A 26,975-nucleotide genomic window follows, 5' to 3' on the forward strand; every position below is an offset into this window, starting at 1 on the left:
CGAAGGGAAGAAAAACCAGAAAAATATATTAAAAATCAGAGAGAAAGAAAAAAAGGAAACAAAACGAAAACAAGTGTAGAAAAATGAGTAGAAACGAAAAATATATATAAAAACAAACAAAGTAAGAAAAAGGAAGAAAAAAGGACAGATCATACCCGAGTCCTGACAGCTATAGGCCTACAATTAATGGGTTGCGTGTGATCTTTTCCTGATTTTGCTACTAGGATAATTACTCCATGTTTCCATTCCATTGGAAGCTTTCCTGAATTCCATACCTTATTATAAAGGTTTAAAATGACAATTAATGAAGGATCTGATAAATGCTTAATCATTTCATAGCATATCCTATGGTGAAGTTTGTTTGGTCCCAGAAATTGCTCTTTTTAACTCATACAGTGGGCGGAACTAATGCGCAAACAAAAATCACATTGGCTGGCACTCACGTATTATCATCCCTGTTTTGATTTCAGCAAATCAGTTCGAGCGAACAAACACAGCCTAAATAATATTCATGAATCCAGCAGCTCATTAATCCTTAGTGCGTTTTATGTTGTTCTTATTAGTAGAATTCGCATCATTGTTATCTTAACAGTATTTTCTTTCATTTTTTCTACATTTTTATTATATATATATATATATATATATATATATATATATATATTTTTTTTTTTTTTTTTTTTTTTTTTTTTACTGAAATCATGAAAGACAAATGTTTTTTTTTTTTTTTTTTGTATTATTATTTATTATAATTTTTTTATGTCTTGCGAGTAAACTAAAAAAATGTCTAAAATTTTGTCAAGGTGTCCGTAGAGTGTTGGGTAAGACGGCAAGTGCACATGAAGTGTTCCATTTGGAACAGGCCCTAAAAGAGCGCGTCAGTCTGTAGGCTTTGCTGTTTATGGTTACTGGACTCAGGATGCTCAGGATGGAGATGAAGATCGCCAAATAAAGGCTTGGATTTGGGTCTGTTCCTTGAAATTGTATGGATTCGGAAGATTTGGATTACAGCGCATGAATAAAATGGCTTCATTTCGTAATTATATTGCATTTTTTATTTATTTTATAGTTCTGTTGTTAGTCACAGCATGTTGAAGAAAAAGCCTTTTGTGGCCCATGGCAAACATAGTAAACATTACATGGCAAGTAAATGTTAAACGATTGCAGAAATTTTATTTATTTTAAGGTTTAATGTGGAGTCTTGTTTAACATTATGTAGGCCTATTCTTGGAAACGAAATCCAAGAAAACCGCAGTAGAAATCACAAAGCAAACCGAAATGTCAAGTAAACAATTAAAAAAATGGAATTGAAAATAAGGTCATTGATATGAAAAGTTAAAACCATAATAATAATAAAATTAGTGCCACGATTTCACTATTCTAAAGATTCATTTTTAGGTGTCATCAATACATCAGTTTTGCACATTTAAATGCTGAAAGTACATAAGTATTTGTACAATTAGAAGCTGAAAATACGTCAGTATTGTACGTTTTAGTGTCTGTAAAAACGTAAGCGTACGTTAGAACTAAAATTTACATAAAATACATAGGAATTATCACAAGATAATGTTGCATTCTGCCCTTTGATTGCTTTACAAAATCGAATGGGATACTAATGTATACCCTATTCATGCAAACTTTTGTCCATTATTTCTGCACAGTATAAAATACGTAAAATGTTTAGTTACAACAAATTATCTTTTCTGAAAGAACCCTTCTTAAATCATGATACCAGGTTTTCTGGGGAAAAAGTGGGGTCCACAGAAAATGTCTCTAAATAGATCTTCATGCACTATAGGTGGGGGCTTTTTTGTGTGTTTGTTTTGTGGTAGGAAAAAAAGCTCATATTGTTCTATCCTCATACTCAACAGTCAATATGTTTGATGAGATGGCTATGTTGAAATGCAACTTGTTAAGATCATTTTCTAGCAAACTTTGTTTCTGAAAAGCAAAAAAAAAATATTGTACTAAAGGTTTAAAAACTGAAGCAGACTCCAGTCTGTAGTGTACTTTATTTTATGGATCATTTTAAATTCTGACAAATTCTGATTGTGACACAGTATGTGAGTTTTTAAAATGGAAAGGATCACAGCAATAAGTAAAAATGATCTCTGAAAAAAGTTAAAACCACCCAGTTTTATGAGTGAACAGCCATTCTTGTCTGAACAATGTAAAAATGTAACATAATTAACCCATCTACAGCTACATTTCACTGAAATGAAACTGATCAAACCAAATCATTGGACCCATACACCTACTACAGTATCTACCATTTTACACCAGATATAATAAGCATGTTCATCTGGAATCATCATCACAGAACATGCTGACTCAAGTTAACCTCCTCTGCCCATTTAAAGTACAATCATATCTATATCAAAATTTAAGTCTACACCATATACCTATTGGCCTGTCAGGGGAAGCTCTTTTGTGTTCCATTACTCCCAGATGTTTTGCCATATATTGTAATGACCTTAACGAATACAAGTCATACAGAATACATTATATAAACCCATAACTTCATAACTGGAGGTATTGAATATTGAATTTGTTTTCATTTCAACCCTGAAAGGTTTACATGATCAGATTAATTAAATTCTATTTGACTAATGTAATACTTAAAGTAGTGTTTGATCAGAATTCTGGCCTTATTATCTTGCAGGGCCATAAAGAGTAAAGTTGGACAGAACCATAGTGCAACCTGCACAGCTAGTACTGGGTCTGCCAGGCACTGGTGAATACTGGGTTTTTAATGCTAACTGTCTCTTAAATGTCAGTGTCCAAAAACCCGGTTCAATGAGCATGCTCCGGCCGGCCAATGTCCGCGGTGATGTTGATGAAGAGTGGTGCTCTGTGGACAGACAAAATCTTGTAGAAACAGGAGTTCAAACCATCAGTCTTCCATGCCTGATGAGTATGGCGTAGCAACTGCATCCTGTGTTGGGCAAAATGAAAACAAACAATCAGACACCACACTGAAAATCAACATTTACATGTGAAGTACAACATTATCATATTCTTAAGTTTTTAAAAGGGTCATGAATTGATAAATCCAATTTTCCTTGATCTTTTGGCATGTCCTTTATACTATAAAAGGTCATTGTATTATAAAAGCGTCCTGGGCTGCATTTCCCAAAAGCATAGTAAGCACAAGTTGATCTTAGCTCCATTGGTTTCAATAGCCGTGTTTCCACTGTTGGGCCAGGACGAGTCCGAGCTTTAGATGGGCCAGGTGGGGCTAATAGCCTCGGGCCAATAGCACCGAGGCCAGAATAGTGCAGTGTTTCCACAGTTGAGCCTGAAGCACCGCTGCGCTTCACTAAAACACGGCCTTTACACGCCTCTCAGGAACAACGTCATACAACCCCTTCATTACACCAACAAAGAGAAGTTATTAGAAAAAAGATATAAGTCATTGGAACTAGTGCGATTCCAAACGAACATGATAAAAGCATTTGCATGCTTTTTTAAATATTTAAATTCAAAAGCATCGATGTTTTACTATAGAATAAGTGATACATTGATCATAATGAATTTATCAGGACTCAAAATTAGTCACACAGAAATAAATGTGTTTATATTTTATTTATTTATTTTTAACGCTTAAGCGTTATGAAAATAGCCTTCTTATTCAGTCGAGTCTGGAAGTGACAGTGGAAACACGACTGGCCCTGGCACTCACTAGCACGCCCACATTTAGCCCGACAGTGAAAACGCGGCTAATGGGTCATCGATGTACTCAAGCACACGATGCTTTTGGGGAACTCTTGGGGAACTTTTGGGGTATGCACAAATGCATACACATACAATATATATTTTTTAAATATTTACACAAACACTTACAGTATATATTTTAACAATATTTACACACACACACACATACAAACATTTATACATATATTTTCCTCATTAATGTACACACAGCACCCCATATTGACAAAAAAAACCCACAGAATTGTTGACATTTTTGCAGATTTATTAAAAAAGAAAAACTGAAATATCACATGGTCCTAATTATTCAGACCCTTTGCTGTGACACTCATTTATTTAACTCAGGTGCTGTCCATTTCTTCTGATCATCCTTGAGATGGTTCTACACCTTCATTTGAGTCCAGCTGTGTTTGATTATACTGATTGGACTTGATTAGGAAAGCCACACACCTGTCTATATTACAGCTCAGAGTGCATGTCAGAGCAAATGAGAATCATGAGGTCAAAGGAACTGCCTGAAGAGCTCAGAGACGGAATTGTGGCAAGGCACAGATCTGGCCAAGATTACAAAAAAATTTCTGCTGCACTTAAGGTTCCTAAGAGCACAGTGGTCTCCATAATCCTTAAATGGAAGATGTTTGGGACAATCAGTTTTTCGTTTTTAATAAATGTGCAAACATGTACTTAAATTATTTCAGCAAATGGCTGCAATGTAACAAAGAGTGAAACATTTAAGGGGGTCTGAATAATTTCCGTACCCACTGTGTATATATATATATATATATATATATATATATATATATATATATATGTGTGTGTGTGTGTGTGTGTGTGTGTGTGTGTGTGTGTGTGTGTGTGTGTGTGTGTGTGTGTATATATAGTATATATGTGTGTGTATGTGTATATAGTAAATATGTGTGTGTATGTGTGTATATATATATATATATATATATATATATATATATATATATATATATATATATATATATATATATATATATGTATTAGGGCCGGGACTTTAACGCGTTAATTGAGATTAATTAATTACACAAAAAATAACACGTTAACTAAGATTAATTAATTACAGAAAAAAACCCCCCGCATTTTTAATAACTTATTTTTGCACCGCGGAACGTTTCTCACTGGATAAGTTTTGGCGGACCGATTATACTGGAGCACCAACTAGCGTTCGCATATCGCCGCAGCAGCACATCGAGCCTCAAGTATCACCTCAACGCAAAACATATAGCAGCTAGCGTGGACTTTACACTTTATGTTGAACTATGTATTATTTTGTTGGTGCAACAGTTTATGTTAAACTCTTTATTGTTTTGGCCAAGGGTATTGAGAGTTGGACTTAGTATGTTATGGCCTCTGAAGCAACAGAGAGATGTTTTCTAATAGTCAGTGTTTCCAATGTTCTGAATGTAATTGACAGTATTGTGTATTACTTAAAAAAAAACACTTTACAGAAGGTTCCAGCACCTATAAGCTTCCTGAATTTCTGAAATGTACTATTTCTAAATTGTTTCTAAATATGCTATTGCTACACTTCATGGCAAAAATTGCACTGGTCTGGTTGAACAAAAATAAACAATATTTTGTTGCTTAAGCTTATGTATTCAGTCATTATTCAATGGTATACTATAAATCCATGTGAAAAAAATTACTTCTCACTGTTCTCAGGTCAAATTTCGATTAAGTAATTACAAAGCCTCTAATTAATTAGATTAATTTTTTTAATCGAGTCCCGGCCCTAATATATATATATATATATATATATATATATATATATATATATATATATATATATATATATATATATATATATATATATGTATGTATATGTATATACACACACACACACACACGCAAAGACAACATTTTTCTTAAATATATACTTGCATTTATGTGTAATTATATATACACATAACAAATATAAACAGCACAAACTAAATATTTTATGCTGGATGCAATTAATTGCAATTAATCTTTGACAGCACTAATTTTGTCACATTATTATGTCAATAGTGCAATGAAAGCCTGGATTTGCAGAATCTGATGCCTCAATGCCTACTTCTGCATCATTGCATCTTTAGTCCTGCCCACTGGGGCGTTAGTGAGATGAGAAGGAGAAATCAATAGAGCATAGCTGGACTAAAGATAAAAATACCTTCCAAACGTAGTTAGGTTCCATGCAAACCACGCAATTTCACAAACATTTTTCACAATACGTTAATCAAAAAATATATAATAGTAAAAAAATTGCAAATTTTCGAGAGAGCTTCAAATGTAATACTTATTTCAGTAACACTTTAGAATAAGGAACACATATTCACTATTATTTCAGAGTTTTCCCTCAATAAACTCCTAAATTGCTGCTTGTAAATAGTTGGTAAGGTAGTTGTTAAATTCAAGTGTGGGGTAGGATTAAAGGATCAAAATAAAAGCAGTAAAAGCAGGCATAAAAGTGGTTTCCTGATGCCCATATATACACTATAATTACCCAATTAAATAACTGAGAGAGAGTTCCAATATGCGATAAATGGCATTTATAAAAAATTTCAGTTTCAGCCAAAATGAGTATTGTTTCTGATCTACATTGAAAAGTTAATTTTTGTTTTTTTTTTTTACGAAAATGCAGTACCCGCCAATTTATTAGGTCATGTTTTCTCTCTTTTTTACCAAACCGCAACAAATGCCAATCTCCTTTCTCTGCAGAATCCAATACATCCGCTCAACCAATCACAGCGAACCATTCCAATCACTCTAGACAGTAATGGCATCCTAGTTTTTCTCATCTACTTTGTCCTTTGTGATCAGCAAACAAGGGTTGCATGATAAATCACATTTGATTGTCATGTGCATCTCGTCAGTTCAGCCGATTCTGTGATTAATAGTACCGGTAAATCTCTATCACATGCTTTCAGATGAGGCGGCATTTAATCCACAGAGCCGCAGATCATTAAAAAGCTACGCAACATTGCATTCATTAGAAGAATCTCATTCGAATATGAATGCAATATTGCATAGCATTGTCAGTGTTGATGTTTTTATTAATATCATTTATGTTTTTGTTAATACAGCACATAGCACTAGTCAAGCAAGTAGCACTAGCACGTAGCACTAAATGATTGTAAAATGGCAAAGATGAATGCACCTTTGGAAGTTGAATATAAGGGAAATGTCATTTTGGATTTTCTGTGGTTGTTCATGATAAAATTTAATTTTATTGTTGTAAATAATTTATAGCAAACAAGATGAGACATTGAATTCATTTTGGGAGCGATGACTGATTAATGTATTTTTAGTCCAGTGGCTGTATATAAAATAACTTTCATATTGATTAATGGATTTATTGCATTAAAGCAAATCTGGATTGAAATCTTATGAAAATAAGATTAATAAATCTTTGAAAATCTAAATTTGGATTAGAATTTTTAATGTTATTATAAACCTAAAGATGATCTGTGAAAGTTTGAAACAGAAATGAGTGGTTTTCATCTTGACACTTTCTAGGTAAAGAGAACTAATTAATTAAATTAATCAAAATGGATTTATAGCGTTTTAAAACCAAACTCTTCATATTTTCCTCCCATCTCGTATTTATTCCCTTTAGGGGTTCCATATACACATCATTTTCTTTCAAAACATGTTATTGGGATGTGGCGTATTGCAAGGGGGATCACGATGCCGGCTCAATATCTTGATGTCTATTAGCCATCGATGATGGACAACATCATCGTCTGTCGACCCAACCCTCATGACTATTAAAAAACAACTCCTTGATATAAAAGCTGGAGAAGCAACAGTGTATTTATATATATTTTTGATGCAAGTACAAATGCAAACAGCTGTGCATTTATGTATTTTTATTAATTAATACCTGTCATGAGATGCATTTTGGAATTTATAGTGAGATATCCATGTATAATATCTTAATTTTAATGTGCATTTATGGGAACCTCTGATGCTTTTAACTCAATGAGATTAAAACAAAAGTCAAAAACATTAATGTCAGGTCCAATCATGCACAATGACTGGTTTACAAATGAATCCACGGTGAAACACACTGAGCAAACAAATAATGCTCTGCTGATGCGATTAGGCACATAAGCTTCAACCACTATTCCCTAATGTTGAAATGAAGACAAAAGAGATTCAAACTTCACAACAGCACATCTTAAACACTAACCACATACCAGTTATTAATGATAGTTAATGGTGATGATGATAAAATAGTCTAATCTGTCACTGTGGAAGTGAATTTAACTCTTTCCCAGCCATTGACAAGTTATCATTTAGAAGACAATGCTTCCCCACCACTGATGGGTTTTTTACAGCTTTTCATGTTTCCACTGTAATACACTCAGGGGCGTTATTACACATCTTCTGAATGAGTACAAAACCTCCTGTATATTAAAAATAATTCGTAGAAATAGAGAGAATATAAATGAAAACTGCATAATGTTACAGAGTAAAATGCTGATCCATGAAATATATCTGTGCAAGCTTTGCAAGTATTGACGGAAGCAATTGACTGGATTTATGCTTTGATAATCATACTGAATATTATCCAGATATAGTATTTGACAAAAATAAGATTTTCTCAGATTTTGCTCCACATGCATTATGCATTTTTATGAAACCTACCTATATTCAAGTGTTGATAAAAAACAATGCTTTAAGATAGAATAAACTGTTCTAAAAGTAGAGGCTCTGATCTTTATTTTGCCATACTGGATATTCAAATATTCATAAAGAAAAATACTGTATACTGGAGTCAATATAATCAAAATTTGCTGGCGGAGGCTGGCAACTTTTTCAAAAATGCTGGCGGGGAAAATGTTAAACAGATTTATTAAAACATGATGTCACAAAAATATTTTACTCATTAAAGGTTTTTTAATGTTTTTTTTTGTTTTCATTTTAATGGTATGCACTCACATGACACTAACAAGACTTTACTCAAGATAAAATTCTTTATAAAATGATGAAAATAATGCAAATCAAGAAAAAAATATCTGAAAAACACTAAACCACAATATACATGGTAGAAAGATTTGATGATTGGATGACAGAGATTGGCTACTTATGGCACTTTCGCATTTTCGACTTGCATTTTCACTGCAGTTTTGTATCGCTTTAGAGTGGGCGGGATTATTCACATCGTTTATTGTTGCGCCACCTCTACTGCAGCGACTTTTTCATTCCGCATCGCCCCATCAAGCTCTCACTGGATCCGCTGCTCTGCTATCAGCGAGAGGAACGTCTGTACTTCCTCAACAGACAACAAAGCAGCCATTTTTGGGTTGTTATAAAATGTGTGCTCGTTCAAAACAGTTGTGTTTGCTGAAATAACATTTGCATGTTTTTATACATGTAATCCTTTCCTTTTCATGTAAATTATTTTTCTGTATCAATTTTCTGTTATCAATTGTGCACTGCAAGGTATTAAAATAAAAAATGTATCCAAAGTTAACCAAACAAATCAATAAGCTGACCAAGTATTAAATATATAAAACAAGTAATATATATATATATCGTTCACGTAATCCACTGACTCATATTTCTCGTTCAATGAAGTTCCTCCCTCCACAGCAGCGCATGCGCAGCTCGGTGAACCGGTTAACAACCATTTCATCCTGTCAAAGAATTACTCAACCTCGAGCCAATAGCCTTCGAGTATGAGATGTGACAGAGTATGTGATTTGTTGAATGTAGTGAACGAATACGCCCTTCAATGAACGAGTTTCATATGAGTCTGAACTAGATCTAGAGATCTTATCGTTCGTGAACGAAATGACTGAACTGGTACCCATGTCGGTCGTGCACGAGTTGAATGATTTAGTACATCTCGTTCGTGAATGAAATGACTGAACTGGTACCCATGTCGTTCGTGCACGAGTTGAATGATTTAGTACACCTCGTTCGTGAATGAAATGACTGAATTGGCACACATCATTCGTGAACGAGCTGAATGAATGGCTACATGTCGATGTCGTTAGTAAACCGGGTTAGTCTGCCATTTAGCATGTCAATCTCGGAAAATGCAAAGCGCAGTTATAGGTACAGTACTGTGCACATACACTTGTTTTGATATTTAGCAACTCCACGTTTAATCCCCGATTTATGAACATGAATATATAATATACAAACTGTCTGACCAAACAATTTAAATGCTAATTAGGCAAGAAAACCTTGTGCTTTGTTCATCTAAACAACTTAATTAGACTTTATATATTGAATGCGATTATACACACATTTTAATAAAGCTAGATCAGTTTTTTGTAACAAGTGAACACGTTCCTTGACTAAAGACATAACACATTGTGATAAAGCGAGAACCACCACTCGCTAGGTCCGTAATGTCCGTAAAAGATGTTAAATGATGGCTCAGCCCGCAATAGCACTCATGTGCAAGTGAAATTTATTTACAGTGCCAAAAAATAAACACAGTCCAATGGTGAAAACACAAAGTACCAAAGAAACAACAAACAGAAAAATAAAGAGGGAATAATCCAAATGAAAAAAGTCAATATACAAGTAAGTATCCACAATATACAGGAGTTAGAAAAGATCGCTTGAGGCACCACACACATAATACACTATTTTTTGCCACCTGCTGGCATATTTGTGTAATACGAAGAAATTATCACTGAACGAATCAGTGAACGATTCTAAACAAATCATTTTGGTGAACGAACTGAAAATGAACGAATCTCTAGAAAGAAACATAATTTACACCACTACTTTCCACCGCACCAATAATACGGGGCTGCCCGCCGACGTGCCTGACTTTAAATCAGCGCTACTAAACACGGATATCGATGCCGATATATTAAAAAAATGACAAATATCGGCCCGATATATCGGCCGACCGATATATCAGTCGACCTCTAAATCAAACCAGGGGTCAATTCTATAAAAAAAAAAAAATCTTTCAAATTTTTATTTTCAAATTTTCAACACGATGTCAACTCCACGATGCCAAAAGTACCCTGTTTTGAGGCATGATTTTAATTATTGGGCTTGGATTGAAAATGGGCTGGAGTTTTTTAATGCATGTCAATGGAAGAAAGACTTCCATACAAGTGAACTGACTATTGTGAGGAAACATCCATCCATCCATCATCTTCCGCTTATCCGGGGCCAGGTCGCGGGGGCAACAGTCTAAGCAGAGACGCCCAGACTTCCCTCTCCCTAGCCACTTCTTGCAGCTCTTCCGGGGGGACCCCGAGGCGTTCTCAGGCCAGCCGGGTGACATAGTCCCTCCAGCATGTCCTAGGTCTTCCCCGGGGCCTCCTCCCGGTTAGACGTGCCTGGAACACCTCCCTGGGAAGGCGTCCAGGAGGCATCCGAAATAGATGCCCGAGCCACCTCAGCTGGCTCCTCTTGATGTGGAGGAAGCAACGGCTCTACTCTGAGCTCCTCCCGAGTGACCGAGCTTCTCACCCTATCTCTAAGGGAGCACCCAGCCACACGACGGAGAAAACTTTTGGCCGCCTGTATCCAGGATCTTGTCCTTTCGGTCATGACCTACAGCTCATGACCATAGGTGAGAGTAGGAACGTAGATTGACCGGTAAATCGAGAGCTTTGCCTTACAGCTCAGCTCTTTCTTCACCATGACAGACCGGTACAGCGACCACATTACTGCAGAAGCTGCACCGATCCGTCTGTCAATCTCACGTTCCATCCTTCCCTCACTAGTGAACAAGACCCCAAGATACCTGAACTCCTCCACTTGAGGCAGGAACTCTCCACCAACCTGAAGTGGGCAATCCACCCTTTTCCGACTGAGAACCATGGCCTCGGACTTGGAGGTGCTAATTCTGTTGGGGTCAACAGGTGTCCATCTCCACTGTAAACAGTGTTGGTAGGGCAGTGCTTCCCCCTCCTGAGGCGTCGAACAGTTTGCCAGAATCTCTTCGAGACCAACTTTGATGGCTACGGCAACACAGGGTGCCATCACCTCAATTCAAAACATTTGATTATGGTTTTGGTTCACCTCCTTAGTTTGCTGCACTTGTTATTTACAGTCATCTAAACTATGCTATTTAAATAAGGAACACAATACAGTTTTGATTTGGTTTATTTTGCTTTACCTTGATCTTGATTTACAGGGAGTGCACTAATTACATATTTCTTTGTCTTGAGTGACCTGGACCTGTTGGGGCGGTCCCTTCCTGGTTGGGCAAAAGGAGTGGCTAAGGGCTGAGGAGACCTATATCTAGGAGCCAGCTCATTAGGCCATACCATGTCTCACCATGTGCCAGGGGGGTTTTGTCCTTAGTTAGCTCTCAAGTTCCCAAGTGTTAGTTTGGTTTACCCCTTCAATGTTATTTGGTTTTGTCAAGCTGTTATATAAGCTTTCTTCTGTCTTTAGGGGCAGGTCAATGTTTTGTTTAGTTAACCTTGTGTTATGAGTCGATGTATTTGAGTTTATATTCAGTTATTTTTGTTGACCTCTTTTTAGGCCTAGTTATTAATTTTGGTCTTTATGTAAATTTTTCAATATTTTGGGTACCCACGTTTTTGAAAAACCTCCTGTGTCCTCTTGCCTCACTGTCTTGGTCCCTGACACCAACCGATAGTCTTTCTCCATGGCCTCACCGGACTCCTCCCAGGCCTGATTTTTTGCCTCCACGACTACCCGGGCTGCAGTCCGCTTGGCCTGCCGGTACCTGTCAGCTGCCTCCGGAGTCCCACAAGCCACCCATGCCCGATAGGACTGCACCGGAGACCTTACAGCCACAGCTCCGAGCAACCGCAGCGACAATGGAGGTGGAGAACATGGTCCGCTCGATCTCAATATCTCCAGAATCCCTCGGTATCCGGTTGAAGCTCTGCTGGAGGTGGGAGTTGAAGATCTCTCTGACAGGGTGCTCGGCCAAACGTTCCCAACAGACCCTCACAGTAGATTTGGGTCTGCTGAGTCTGTCCAGCTTCCTCCCCCGCCATCGGCTCCAACTCACCACCAGGTGGTGATCAGTTGACAGCTCATCCCCTCTCTTCACCCGAGTGTCCAAGACCCGAAGGTCTGATGACACGACCACAAAGTCGATCATCGACCTCCGGCCTAGGGTGTCCTGGTGCCACGTGCACTGATGGACACCCTTATGCTTGGACATGGTGTTCGTTATGGACAAAGCGTGGTTAGCACAGAAATCCAATAACAGAACACCACTCGGGTTCAGGTCAGGGGGGCCGTTCCTCCCAATCATGCCCCTTCCAGGTGTCACTGTCACTGCCCAAGTGAGTGTTGAAGTCCCCCAGTAGAACGACGGAGTCTCCAGTCAGAGCACTTTCCAGCACCCCTCCCAGAGACTCCAAGAGGGCCGGGTAGTAAGCACTGCCATTCGGCCCGTAGGCATAAACGACAGTGAGAGACCTATCCATAACTCGAAGGCACAGGGAAGCAACCCTCTCGTTCACCGGGGTGAACTCCAACACATGGCGGCTGAGCTGTGTGGGGGCTATTAGCAAACCCACTCCAGCCCTCTGCCTCTCACCATGGGCAACTCCAGAGTGGTAGAGAGCCCAGCCCCTCTCAAGAAGTGTGGTTCCAGAGCCCAAGCTGTGCGTGGAGGTGAGCCCGACTATCTCTAGTCGGTACCTCTCGACATCCTGCACAAGTTCAGGCTCCTTCCCCGCCAACGAGGTGACATTCCACATCCCTAAAGCCAGATTCCGTGTCCAGAGATCGGTTCGTCGGGGGTCTCGCCTACGACTGTCATCCGATCCACCATGCACCGGCCCCTTACGCTCCCTCCTGCAGGTGGTGAGCCCACAGGAGGGCGGCCACACATCAATCCTTCAGGCTGAGCCCGGCCGGACCCCATGGGGGAAGGCCCGGCCATCAGGCGCTCGCATACAAGCCCCAACCCCGGGCCTGGCTCCAGGGTGGGGCCCCGGCTGCGCCATGCCGTGCGAGGTCACGGTCCTTGATTTAAATGTTAACATTAGGGGTTTGTGAACTGTTCTTAGTCTGGCCTGTCACCAAGGACCTGTTTGCCTTGTGAGACCCTACCAGGAGCATATAGCCCCAGACAACATAGCTACCAGGATCATTCGGGTACTCAAACCTGTCCACCACAATAAGGTGACAGTTCAAGGAGAACTGTCGGTCTACTGATCTTCAGCATTTTTTCCACTAAACATGCATTTTGGAATGACCTTTGTGCTATATAACTGCTTGTTTACAACCGACAGAGATATGTAGGATTAAGTATATGACACTACTATACATTTTAAGGAGGCAAACCATCATCTTAAAAAGAATTCAATTTTTATAATTTTATATATACATATACGTACATACATATACATAAATATGCGACGCAAGGGATATACCATCATACCTCAACAGAGAAGGACAACTCTGTACAGAAACCCTCGTGAGCCACTGCCTTGTGGTTAGCTCCAGGGAAAGAAAAGGCTAAGGGAGTAAACCCCAACAGAAAATCAGGAGTGGAGCCCCTCAGGCAGATGGCGAAGGAACATGTCACCATCCGGCAACTCCTGCAGCTGCGCTGACACTGACCGTATTGGCTCGCCTTTCTGTCAGACCCTGCCAGCAAAGCCTAGAGGGGGTCCTGACGTCTGGGCAACCCAGGATCTCCATATTATTAGCCCAGGCATGCACCTGGAGAGGTCACTGCAGCTGCCCTGTCTCAGTGCAGAAACAACACGGGGAGCAGCAGTTTACCAGTGTTAAGTTGTGGCTCATTTTGCGTCGAGCCGGGCGCTAGGGGTTGCCCCCGACGGTGGGAGGAACCATCGTGCTCCATTGGGTCGTTACCACCCGCCTTAACCCGGGCAGCCCCCGGGCAGTTAGGTATTACCCCACCCACAACCTGCTTGCTTCATCGGGTGCATTGAGCTTAGACAAAATCGACAGGCAGGTTGTAAAACCCAGCACCAGGAAATAAAGGAAATAATCAAAATACCACAAAGTCACCAGCCCTGCGGCTGGCAACCTGGAATGTAAGAACATTGTGCCCTGGCCTCTGTGATGATCTTCAGCAAGTTGACGACGCTAGAAAAACTGATATCATCAATCACGAGTTTTTAAGGCTCAACATTGATGTTGATGCCCTTCAAGAGACACGTCTTCCATCCAGTGGAAGTCTGAAGGAGAGAGATTACACTTTCTTCTGGCAAGGACTAGAGCAAGACAAGCGCTGACTTTATGGGGTAGGCTTTGCAGTGTGAAATTCTCTCTTACCATCAGTAGAACTTCCTTCTCAGCGTATCCTCTCCCTCCGTCTCACAACCTCCTCGGGACCCTTGCACATCTTTAGCGTATACGCCCCCCACACTGTGCTCCACAGCTGAGGACAAAGATGCTTTCTATTATAAACTTGAGGCCAAAATTGCAGAGATTCCACCGAAAGACAACCTGCTCATGCTCGGAGACTTCAATGCCCGGGTGGGCGCTGATTACATCTCCTGGCCACACTGCATTGGACATTTTGGCGTTGGCAAGCTTAATGAGAATGGACAGCGACTACTTGAGCTATGCTCTTACCACAACTTGTGCATTACCAACACCTTCTTCCCCACCAAGCTCCACCACAGAGTGTCTTGGAGACAACCCAGATCCAAACAAAAGCTTGACCTTATTGTTACTCGGAGACCCATGCTCAAGCATGTGCTCATCACCTGCGCGTATCACAGTGCTGACTGCGACAAGGACCATTCCCTGGTCAGCAGCAAGTTGCGCCTCCAACCTAGGACGAACCCATCGCTTGAAGCAAAAGGGCCGCCCTTGCATCAACACGGCAAGAACATCAGTGCCAGAGCTGCGGGAACGCTTTGCCAGGGCCATTGATGAGGCCCTGGAGGACTGCCCTGTAGAGAGTGTTTTACGATGCGATGGGAGTATATCCGTGACACCGTGTACAAGGTCGCCTCAGACACCTTCGGGAAGAAGGTGAAAAAGAGTGAAGATTGGTTTGTGGCAGGGATCACGGTACTGGAGCCTGCCATCACTGCAAAACGTACCACTCTCCTTGAGCACAAGAGACAGCCTTCAGCTAGGACATTGGCTGCCTTCCGAGAGGCACGTAATAACACCAAGAGGATTGCCCGAAAGTGTGCGAATGACTACTGGCTGAAGTTGTGTATTGATTTAAAGACTTCGGCGGACTGTGGTAATATTCAAGCCATGTATGAAGGCATGAAGAAAGCATTTGGTCCCAATGCCATCAAGACTGCTCCCCTAAAATCTAATTCCGGCGAGATCATCACAGATCGCAGAAAGCAGTTGGAGAGATGGGCTGAGCACTAACAGGAACTGTACTCAAGAGAAAACATCGTTACTGACACAGCCATTCGAAATACCATGCCTCTGCCCATCATGGAGAAGCTTGACTCGCCACCCACCATCGAGGAACTTGGGAAGGCCATCGATTCACTAGCCTGTGCAAAGCACCAGGCAGTGATGGAATTCCACCAGAGATCATCAAGGCAGGAAAAGTGAGCTTTCTTCTCGGCCACCTCCATAATCTCCTGCTCAAATGCTGGGAAGGGGACATCATACCCCAAGACATGCGAGACGCTAAGATCCTCACGGTCTATAAGAACAAGGGTGATCGCAGTGACTGTAATGACTATCTTGGGATCTCCCTCCTCAGTGTTTTTTTGGGAAAGCCTTTGCACATGTCATCCTTAACCGCCTACAACTGCTCGGCAATCGTGTGTACCCGGAGTCGCAATGCGGGTTCCAAGCAAAACGGTCAACAATTGACATGGTGTTCACCCTTAGGCAGCTACAGGAGAAGTGCCTTGAGCAGAGACGTCACCTGTTCCTTGCCTTTATAGATCTGATTAAGGCGTTCGACATGATCATTCGGATTGGCCCTTTCACTCTCCTACACAGGATTGGATGCCCCCCCAAGCTCTTGAATCTGATCATATCATTTCATGTTGGTTCAAGATGTCAACATCACTCCAGCAATCACTATCGGTGACCACACCCTGGAGGTAGTGGAGAATTTCACCTACCTTGGCTCCACCATCTGCAGCAACCTATCCCTGGATACCGAGCTCAATATAAGTATAGGCAAAGCAGCTACCGCCATGGCTCGACTAGCAAAGAGGGCTTGGGACAACACTGTTGACACTCAAAACAAAACTGAAGGTGTACCAAGCATGCATCTTGAGCACCCTCCTCTACGGCAGTGAAGCTTGGACTTTATATTCTCGCCAAGAGCAAAGACTGAATGCCTTTCATATGCGCTGCCTTAGACGACTCCTGAGCATCACCTGGCAGGATTGTATTACAAACAGAGCCATCTTGGCTCAGGTGGGTATGCCAAGTATGTTCACCATCTTCACACAGAGGCGACTGCGCTGGCTTGGCCACCTGTGCAGGATGAATGACGGTCGTATCCCAAAGAACGTTCTGTACGGGGAGCTTGCCACAGGAACACGACCAACTGGTCGGCCAACCTTGCGCTACAAGGACGCCTGCAAGCGAGACTTGAAAGCGTGTAGCATCTGCATAGCTGATTTGGAAGCAGTGACACTGGATCACGAAAATTGGCGATCCACCCTTAAGACTGGTGTCCTCCTAGCCGAAAAGAAAAAAGACCAATGCAGTGGGAGGAGAAGAGGACCCGCCGGCAGCAAAGTTTTCAGCCTGCCCCAAATGACAACACCACTGCTTACACTTGCAGCAAGTGCCAGCGGTGCTGTCGCTCCCGTATCGGACTCTACAGTCATAGCAGAGTCTGCAACCAAACTACAGACTGACCTGGGTGCAGATTCTAAACCATTGTCTCTCGAAGACAGAAGGTTCCCAACAACAATATATATATGGAACTGCTGGTTTCGTCTGGTCAGAGGAGCACTGCCACCCGACTGAGCCTGGTTTCTCCCAAGGTTTTTCTCCATTCTGTCACTGATGGAGTTTTAGTTCCTTGCTGCTGTCACCTCTGGCTTGCTTAGTTTTTAGATTTTGTCGACTTGATTGCACAGATACTATTTAAACTGAATGCTGAGCTGGATGATGACATCATTGATTTCAATGATGAACTGCCTTTTTGCATTATTAACACACTATTTTCCTATTTAATACTGTTCAGTTGCTTTGTTACAATCTGTATTGTTAAAAGCATTATATAAATAAAGGTGACTTGACTACAACATCTATTTATCATTCTTACTTAAACTGACCTGTCTTTATTGATTTGATTGCCGCTGTCCCTCTTGTGAAAGACCATGGTGTAGCGTGCCACTTCCGGGGATGGACGGATTATTGACATTTTCTGTAGTGTTACCCTGAAAAAGATGGTTCTGTTAAAATCCTTATTAAAATTCTTATCCAAGACAACAATGTTCTAACGTGGATGATACTACATCAGAAATCTCTCTTCACTAACAAAAATCATATTACATTTATTCTGTCAGTCATAAATGCATTTATTGTGAATTTGAAATATATTTCCAAAAGAAAACCAATTAGAGCTTTACCAAAAAGTTGTAACATGTCCCTAGAACAGACATAAGTCAAAATAATCACTAAGAAAAGGTGTGACAAAATGTCTAGACATAGGGCAAAAAAAACAAAAAAACTTTTGCCATGCATTAGAGCTCATTGTAACGGTGCCTCAGGTGTTGAAATATATTTGTTGTGCCAGGTTCACACGTACTCCGTCTGCTGTGCGTATACAGTATGTAGCACATTAAAATAATACGCGAGTGCGAATCTCTCCACTCGCACGCAGATTTCCTTTGCTATGCCACAAAACTAGGCACACGCGCTCAGATACTCACTGCTCTCGCCCGGAGAGAGTGCGTGCACTTAAAACGTGTCTCCTCTCGCTCAAACTGTGTCCTGTGCACACACAAATCTCTCTTTTCACGTGCGCTATATATTAATTATTTTCGCACCTTTCTTTTTCTAACCTTTTCTGTTCACATCTCTTGCATCTTTTACCATGAGCAGTGTGAACGCTCTGTTCCGTTAACGTGGGCTTGGAAAAAATACGCATCACAGACAGTGTGTGTGAACCTGACGTAGACGTATGCCCAGTCTAAATGGAACATTTAGGTGTGCTGCATTCTGATTGGTTCGGATGGCATACTTATATGGAAGTTGGGGACACGGAAAATTGTGCTATAAAGCGATTTAGAAATTGCGCATGCTCAAATCATGATTTTATGATGATTTTGAATAATCACACAGCCCTATTCTAAACCATATCATCCTAAACCATATAAGTTTCTCTTACCTTATTCTCAAGTCATCGTCCTCTCCACCCCAGCCCCAATAGGAATTTGGGAAGCCATTCACCTTGTGAAACTGATCCTTTGTCATGGCCGAAACTCCTCCAAAGTAACCTTTGTATCTGAGTCTGGGCAAAAAGTGACAAATGTCTTCAACAATTATTTAAAAATAACTATAATATTTCATTTTACAAAATAAATTCAAGAAATTACTTGGGGTATGTCATATCCAGTTAAGCTGAATGGCAATTGAAAATGGAGAAGCTCTAAAACTGTAGAATGGCAAGGAACAAGATACTTAAATAAGTTTAAGATTTTAGTTTTACATGCAGAATAAAAGCTGTTGCAGACAATTTCCATAATGCTTGATACAACCTGCCTGAAAAATTAAAAACTGTGTGCAAATGTTATTTACAATTAGAATATGTGTGAATTGTTTCATTTGATTTGGTACTACTTTAGATGATTTCATTTAATAATTATCTGAATCAAAACAGTTTGTAATGACAGAGTTGTATCAAATTACCATTGATATATATATATATATATATATATATATATATATATATATATATATATATATATATATATATATATATATATATATATAAACATTTTTACAAAACAAAACTTACACCATGGTGATGTGGAATTTTAAGTTTGTAAGTTCAGTAGTAACATTTAGTAAAGTAGTCTTGAAATGCATGCAGCTCCTGCTTGCAGACTAAAGCAAAATATATAAAGAATTGATTTCACCAGTAAGATATATTTTAAAAAGTATATTAATTTACTGGATGTGCACTTTAATATTTTGAAAGTATGCAATCACTGATAATACTATTATAATTATTATCTAATTACGACAACACTTTTGCCCAGATCACACTACTGAAAAATAGTAGTGTAGTGTCAGTGCTTTTATTTACTCCCAGCTAGGCATGGGCCGGTATGAGATTATGATGGTATGATAACCTTAAGCAAAAATATCACGGCTTCACGGTACTGTTGTTACAGCTCTGAAATGTGTTATTTTTAAATGACTGGGTTTTTTCTTCTTTGCGACAAGGAGCTATTTTAGTTATATTTAATTAAAACTAGGAATTTTTTGGAGATTTTTTATTTTTTACTTGTCCACACCCTGCTGTAGGCTGTGACCTCTCATGCTTGCTCTCAATAATGCCAAGAAGTCTGCGCAGTGAACACACTAGTACTCCATGCCTGCCATGGCGCACACCTTAATTTCATTGATAACATGAGGGCACCAACTACACATTTCTATCTTATTTGAACCACAGACACAAAAGTAATACCAGAAATCATGCACAGTCATGTCAATCAGATACCGAGAGACACAGTGCATCATCATGTCATATGTGCTGGGATGCAGTATTTTGCACTTACTTTGTAGTAATAGAGTGTGTTGACTGAAATAAATTTGTACGAATAAAGATTTAGTTTTTGGAAAACCATAATATCTCGTATATATGTTGCATTTGAGCAGGACAGGGATGCACTTTTGTGACACATAAGCAAATTCCCAACAAATTCCAACATTTCTATCATGTTCAAGCATTTCCTAATTTCACTTCAAAATTGTTGTTAAACTTAATCTTTTGTTATATTTTTATGCTGTCATCATTTGTAAAGAATATATATATATATATATATACACAAACACAATACAGACCAAAAGTTTGGACACACCTTCTCATTCAAAGAGTTTTCTTTATTTTCATGACTATGAAAATTGTAGATTCACACTGAAGGCATCAAAACTATGAATTAACACATATGGAATTATATATGGAATTATATACATAACAAAAAAGTGTGAAACAACTGAAAATATGTCATATTCTAGGTTCTTCAAAGTAGCCACCTTTTGCTTTGATTACTGCTTTGCACACTCTTCGCATTCTCTTGATGAGCTTCAAGAGGTAGTCACCTGAAATGGTCTTCCAACAGTCTTGAAGGAGTTCCCCGAGAGATGCTTAGCACTTGTTGGCCCCTTTGCCTTCTGTCTGCGGTCCAGCTCACCCCTAAACCATCTCGATTGGGTTAAGGTCCTTGATGCCTTCAGTGTGACTCTACAAAAAACTCTTTGAATGAGAAGGTGTGTCCAAACTTTTGGTCTGTACTATATATATATATATATATATATATATATATATATATATATATATATATATATATATATATATATATATATATATATATATCTTTACCAAATTGACTTTCTTTTGTTTTCATATTTGGCGACTTTTTTGAAAAATTGAGACTTTTGAGGGTGGATCTAGAGATTTTCTGAGGGATGGGTTTGGCAACCAACAGGAGGAGGAGGAGGAGGGGTCAGTGTTACACTCTACACTACACTCAGCCTGAGTGATTCCTACTCTTTCAGTCATTGAGAAGACATGGAAAACAGCACGTACCGCTAGTGGTTAGTGGTTTTGAAACTGTGACTTTTTCAAATCGCGGTATACCTTGAAACCGGTAATCGGCCCATGCCTACTTCCAGCACTTCTGGTGCTTTAGTATTTTAAAGAGAAACAGTACGGCTAATTGATTTACATGTTATACATCTAACCCGGATGTTGCCTGTTCCAAGAATGTATTGTAATTTGCCCTGGATAAGAATGCGTTTGTTCAATGAAGAAGACAGCATTACTTACTTGTACCCAGTGGAATTTCTCCCCACTACCAAGTGCTTAGGCTGATCCTCACACATGTATAAATTATGATCATTCTCAGGAACTAGATCAACATCATGGAAGATGAAACAGTCCCAGCTGTGGTCTTTCAGAGCCTCAAGGTAGCCAACATTTAATAACTTTGCCCTGTTAAATGTAGCATCTCCAGCCTACAAGACAAACAGACACATATATTTTACACACACAGGAAAGGCTTGCAAATCTTTTACGTTGTGAGTTCCTGTAGATCATCAGGTCTTTTCCAACACTCATTTCATGACTTCAAAGATCAGAATGTTATTCAGATCATGTTATTTGTTTTTTGTAATGTTTATTTTCTTAAAAAAAAATTAAATAATTGTTATTATAAGATCGGAATCTAACCCTAACAGTTTTTACCGACAAAACAACTGGCAGAACTGGCAAAGCTTAAATGGGAACACCTTCACCTTCAATTTCCTCTACAGTCCAAAAGACTCATAACCACCCACATTTAACTATCAAAAAATGGTAAATCAGTAATCAGAAACTTGGCTTGCTGTGTCACTGTAATAATGAAAAGGAAATCATAAACTATTATTAAAGCATCCAATTCTCTCTTTCAAATAAAGAACAAAAAATGTGTCCTTCCAAATTAACACAATGTTTAATATTTGCAGTCATTTCATTTTGGTCTTACCAGTTTTTGCAGAATAGACTGTTTAGTTAATGCGTAACAATGTATTTCAGGCTTTGCAAACAGGCTGTTATGTAAGGAAGGGCAATGCAAACTATAATGGAACCAGGAGCAAAGTCATAAGCAAACACTGTTATGCTTTTCACATATGAAGAGGGCGTTTATGTTTAAGTCTTTAAAGGTATAGAAGCAATAAAAGTCCCTTTTAAATGGCAGAAAGAAACTAGGAAATGCTCAAAAAAAAAAAAAAAGATGTTTGTGGTCCATGAAACCCTTACTAAATTAAGACTGGACCCTCTAAAAATGGCACCCAATTCTAGCAACAAGGATCATATGACTGCAAAAATGCCTGCCACGGCTAATAGGAGTCTAGCCCACCTGGTGAATGACATAGATGGCGTAGTGAAGCTGCTGCCTCTGTAAGAATGGGTGAAGGTGGTAGAGGAGGTAGAGAAGGTGCTTCTCTCTGTTTCTGTGAGGGATAAGGATAGCCACACTCTGCCTGGCCACACAGTCAGAGGGGTTATACTGACCCTCCACGACCTCCCCGTTTTCACTCTCTACCTGCCCTGTCGTCAGCGAGGGATCAAATGACAGCTTGAAAGCGCCTCCTGCAGTGAAGAACAGTCATAAATAAATAAAGACACATGTACACAGGCCCACAAGTAAGTGAAAGGCCCACGGACCAGGTGCAGTCCTTAAATACAGCACCAGCTGGGGCCCACATTAATTACAGGGCCCCATCTTTGGAAACAAGCCTGAATTAGCAAGCAGCTGTGGAAGGAAAAAAACAGTGATGTGTAAACATTGACATTCACACAGAGGTGGTTGTGAGATTCCCACGTTTCTCTGTGTTGCAGTTTCATGGCTCAGATCTTTATCCAGTATTATCAGCTCATTTTGCAAAGACCTAAGGTTTTAAACGTTAATGTTGTTTAAAAGTTACTTATATATATAAAACTTCATCCATTTTTCAATACTTTTATGGTATATTTTGTTATATGCTGGAATTAGAAGCAACTGTAGTAGATTATTAGGTAACACTTTAGATTAAGCATCACTATTCACTGTTAGCTAGTTGCTTTATCAGCATGTATAGTACTAGCATATTAGCTGATTATTACAACTTATAAAGCACATATTAATGCCTTTTTCTGCATGACCATATTTAAGATCCCCTTAACTCTACCCAGTACCTAAACAACTACCTTACCTTGTCAATAAGCAGCTTTTGAAAAGGTATTGACCTAGTGACAGCTTTCCTACCTTTATTTCTGAGAATACACAGAAGAAAGCATTCCTTCAAAACAAATTTAAACCAATTTTGACCGTTGCCTATACTTGAAGCATAGCATTTCATGAAGATCAACCCACAAAAAAAGATCAAATCAGACACTCACGGAGCAGGGGTGAGTGCTCTGGACAGCTTCTGGACAGCTGGACTTCTCCACGCTCCTCTTTGCTCTGGATCATCTCCATCATAGTAAACACCTCACCACTCTTATCTTCAGGAGGATTTGATCCTTCTTGGACAGGCTTAACTGTGTCATCATTTGACAATGTTGCTATCCACACTACAACGCAAAGACACAACAGTAGAAGAAACAGACACTTCCCCTTCCGTATGATCTTGGACATGGCTGGAAAGAGGCCCATGAGTGAAGTTTAGTTTGAGGTGAAATCCAGAGAACAGCAAGCAGGAGACATCGGAGCACCTGCTTGAAGATAAACAAGCACTCAAAGTTGACAAGAGTTCCTCCAAAAGTCTCTTTCATCTGTTTTTTCATTCATGTTTCACTTGAGGGGAAATAATACATCAGTTGAAGTAACTTGTGAGAAGTCTTATATGAAAAAGCTGAAACACAAAAAGAAAAGAACTGTATTAGGGTGATATGACATGTTAAATCTAAATTTTCTTGGCAACATATTAATTGAAAGAGTACATGGATTATTGTTATGTATTATTGTGTTATTATATACATGCATTTGTCACACTGCAGTGCTTTTGAAGTGAACAGCAAAAACACTAAAAACACGCAAAAACGGACAATATGTAATCATAAAGTAGCTCATATAAGAGTCAAAGCATGTAAGCTGTTTCAAAACTATGAAATAACACAAATGGGATCATAAGGATTACGTAGTGAGCAAAACATCTTTCTGTCTTTAGATTTTAGTTTCTTCCATACACACTTTGTCTGTATTACAGCTCTTTACACTTTTGACATTTATTTAAACTTAATATACACCTGGAAACCTTTGTTGGCAACATACATGTATTTTTTACAATCACAATTATAACAATATGATATTCTCTCTCTCACACACACACACACACACACACACCGAGGGGATTTTTCATAGGCGTAATGATTTATATAGTGTACTGTACAAACCGTATTTTCTATCTCCCTACACAAACACTACACCTTACAGGAAACTTTCTGTATTTTTAGATTTTCAAAAAGCTTGTTTCCCAATGTGGACATCAATTTAAGTCCCCATGAGTCTGTGTGTATTCAGGTTTAAGTCCCCACCAGGACAGGTACAAACACACATACACATACATACACAAAATACCGCACAACTTCCTTAAGAAAGTGTTTCCTAAGTGTTACCTGTTAATCACATTCTTCAGGTTTTTCACCTTAAGAATTTTTTCAGTGCTGTCCTTTTCCCTTCTTACAGCGCTTGTCACTTCTACGCCCCTCTACTCACGTTTCTTGTTGACACACTTCACAACCTTAAGTCTATTGTGTGCATTTCATCATTTGTTTTCTTTGTAACAGTACCTTCTCTTGTCCTTGCCACGTCAAACAATTTAAAAGGGTATTGTTTTTAGCTAGTGCTTGCAACTGTGGGGCTGAAGTTCTTGTTACCTTTTACTTTATAGGAGAAAGAAATAACATTGTATATCACGACTGGGTGGGGATAAAAAGGATGACAACCCCGGATCTGTAGTGTAAGATAATTGCGATAGTGTATTTTATCCCTTAATGACTGTCACTTGAAAAAATGTCATTTGAAATCGGTTCATCATGCCTTAAAATTAGCATTTAAGACATGTGCTTGTCTTGAGATCATGTGTAAAATATGAATTATTTTGTCTTCATTTCAAATTAAAAGAAAGCGAAGACTATGCGTTAACGTTACTTTATTTTATTTAAATGAGTAACAATGTTAAAGATTGTAATGGGACTATTTGACAGCGAAGTTAAGGTATGTGGTCGCACATTCGACAAAAAAAATAAAATAAATAATAAACTAGCGATTACATTAAGCGTACACATGCTAGTTTGCACTGCGTACATCTTAACCGGTATTTTTTAATAGAACAAAGGCATTTAAGGAGATTAAAAAGTAAGACTTACGGGTGTGAGGGCAGCTGTACTCTCAGCTCAAGCTCCACCGCTGTCCTAAAACACATCATTTCCGCAAATACAGACGCGGGTGGGACGTCATTGGCTTGGAGTCATTCTGCTAATGGAGGCTGGTCTATGAGGCTGGTGAGCACCGCAACACCTGCCGACAGATGCAGTAACTACACCATTCCGCTCGCAAACAACAACTTTTTAACCGCATACTGTATATTGGGCCGGTCCAAATACTCAGACTTGTCTTTGCATTTCTCTTTAAAATAAACTTCTACTTCTAATTAATAGACTTCTAATTTATAACATTAAAAGGAATAGTTCACCAAAAAATTACAATTACCCCATGCTTTAGGGGAGAGCAGGGGCGAAAGTACCATTTTTCAGAAAAACATAATTTTAAAAGATAATGTTGTATACAGAGATATATTTCTGCTGTGGCCAGTAACTCATAAGTGTGATCTAACAATACCAGGTGGTATTTTATAGAAATGTAGAAAGACTTCACTTTCACTTTGAACATACGTTGCACATTGTTACTTTCGACCCCATCGGTTGGGACGAAAGTAACACACAGGTGGGTCAAAAGTAACACAACAATATAAGCTAGATTTTTTTCTGTTACTCTTATTATTCTTAAGTATACCTGATTGTGACCTTGTTAATATGTAACTGCAAACATATTTTGTCCTTTATCTTTGCAAAAAATTATTAAATTACATTTTCATATTTTCATTTTAACTTTAAGTTTCATCAGATGTCTTAAAACCTGACTGTATTTTTTTATTGTCAATTTCAATGTATTTTATATATAAAAAAAATCAATAGAATGTACAATATAAAAATGTAATCACATTAGCATAATAAAAAAACCTCTAAACATAATGTAGGCCTATTTATGTTTCCATCCAGTTGTTTTTATGCATAATTGAAAATGTGCATTAAAACATCTGGAAACAATGCAAATTCACAGGTGGAGGTGTAAAGGCTAAGATATGGCTTAAACCTAAATATAAATGTGACGTAGCAGCTGCCCAGAGAGAGATGTCCAGAAAATCCCTCTTAAAAACTGGATAAAACCTTTGGTTTAAAAGTGGATAAAAGTCTTTCTGAACCTCACTCAGACATATTCTTTTGGTATAATATGACATAAACATTTGTAAGAAATTATGAAAGACGCAGAAATTCACAATATAGCTTGCACTGGAACAAAATAAATACTTTTTGTCACTGTAGTGAAAACTCGATTTAATTTTATATAAAAAAAAATTTTTGAAAATGCAAACTTTAGGAT

General features: G+C 38.9%; 1 protein-coding gene across 1 annotated transcript; it reads right to left on the bottom strand.

The window, feature by feature from the left end:
- Positions 1-1,990: 1,990 nt before the first annotated feature.
- b4galt4 (UDP-Gal:betaGlcNAc beta 1,4- galactosyltransferase, polypeptide 4) lies at positions 1,991-25,810 on the bottom strand. The gene is made up of 7 exons (XM_052557922.1): positions 25,682-25,810; positions 23,711-24,165; positions 22,689-22,921; positions 21,617-21,804; positions 18,950-19,072; positions 17,892-17,996; positions 1,991-2,932 (listed from the first exon to the last, which is right to left on the bottom strand). Exons 2-7 carry the CDS (start codon positions 23,964-23,966, stop codon positions 2,791-2,793), a joined length of 1,047 nt encoding a protein of 348 aa, XP_052413882.1. The 5' UTR covers positions 23,967-24,165; positions 25,682-25,810; the 3' UTR covers positions 1,991-2,790.
- Between the last annotated feature and the right edge of the window lie 1,165 nt (positions 25,811-26,975).

Source organism: Carassius gibelio, chromosome B5 (assembly GCF_023724105.1).
Source record: "Carassius gibelio isolate Cgi1373 ecotype wild population from Czech Republic chromosome B5, carGib1.2-hapl.c, whole genome shotgun sequence".
Taxonomy (NCBI): Eukaryota; Metazoa; Chordata; class Actinopteri; order Cypriniformes; family Cyprinidae; genus Carassius; species Carassius gibelio.

Bases quoted from the DNA above. Each gene is read 5' to 3' on its own strand.
- b4galt4 (XM_052557922.1), bottom strand. From the start codon at position 23,966: ATGGGCCTCTTTCCAGCCATGTCCAAGATCATACGGAAGGGGAAGTGT. The intron at 17,997-18,949 runs GTAAGAGAAACT...CATCTTTTTCAG, and splicing joins GACGATGACTTGAGAATAAG to GGTAACACTACAGAAAATGT. The intron at 2,933-17,891 runs GTCAGTTTAAGT...TGCCCAACACAG, and splicing joins AATCAAATCAATAAAGACAG to GATGCAGTTGCTACGCCATA.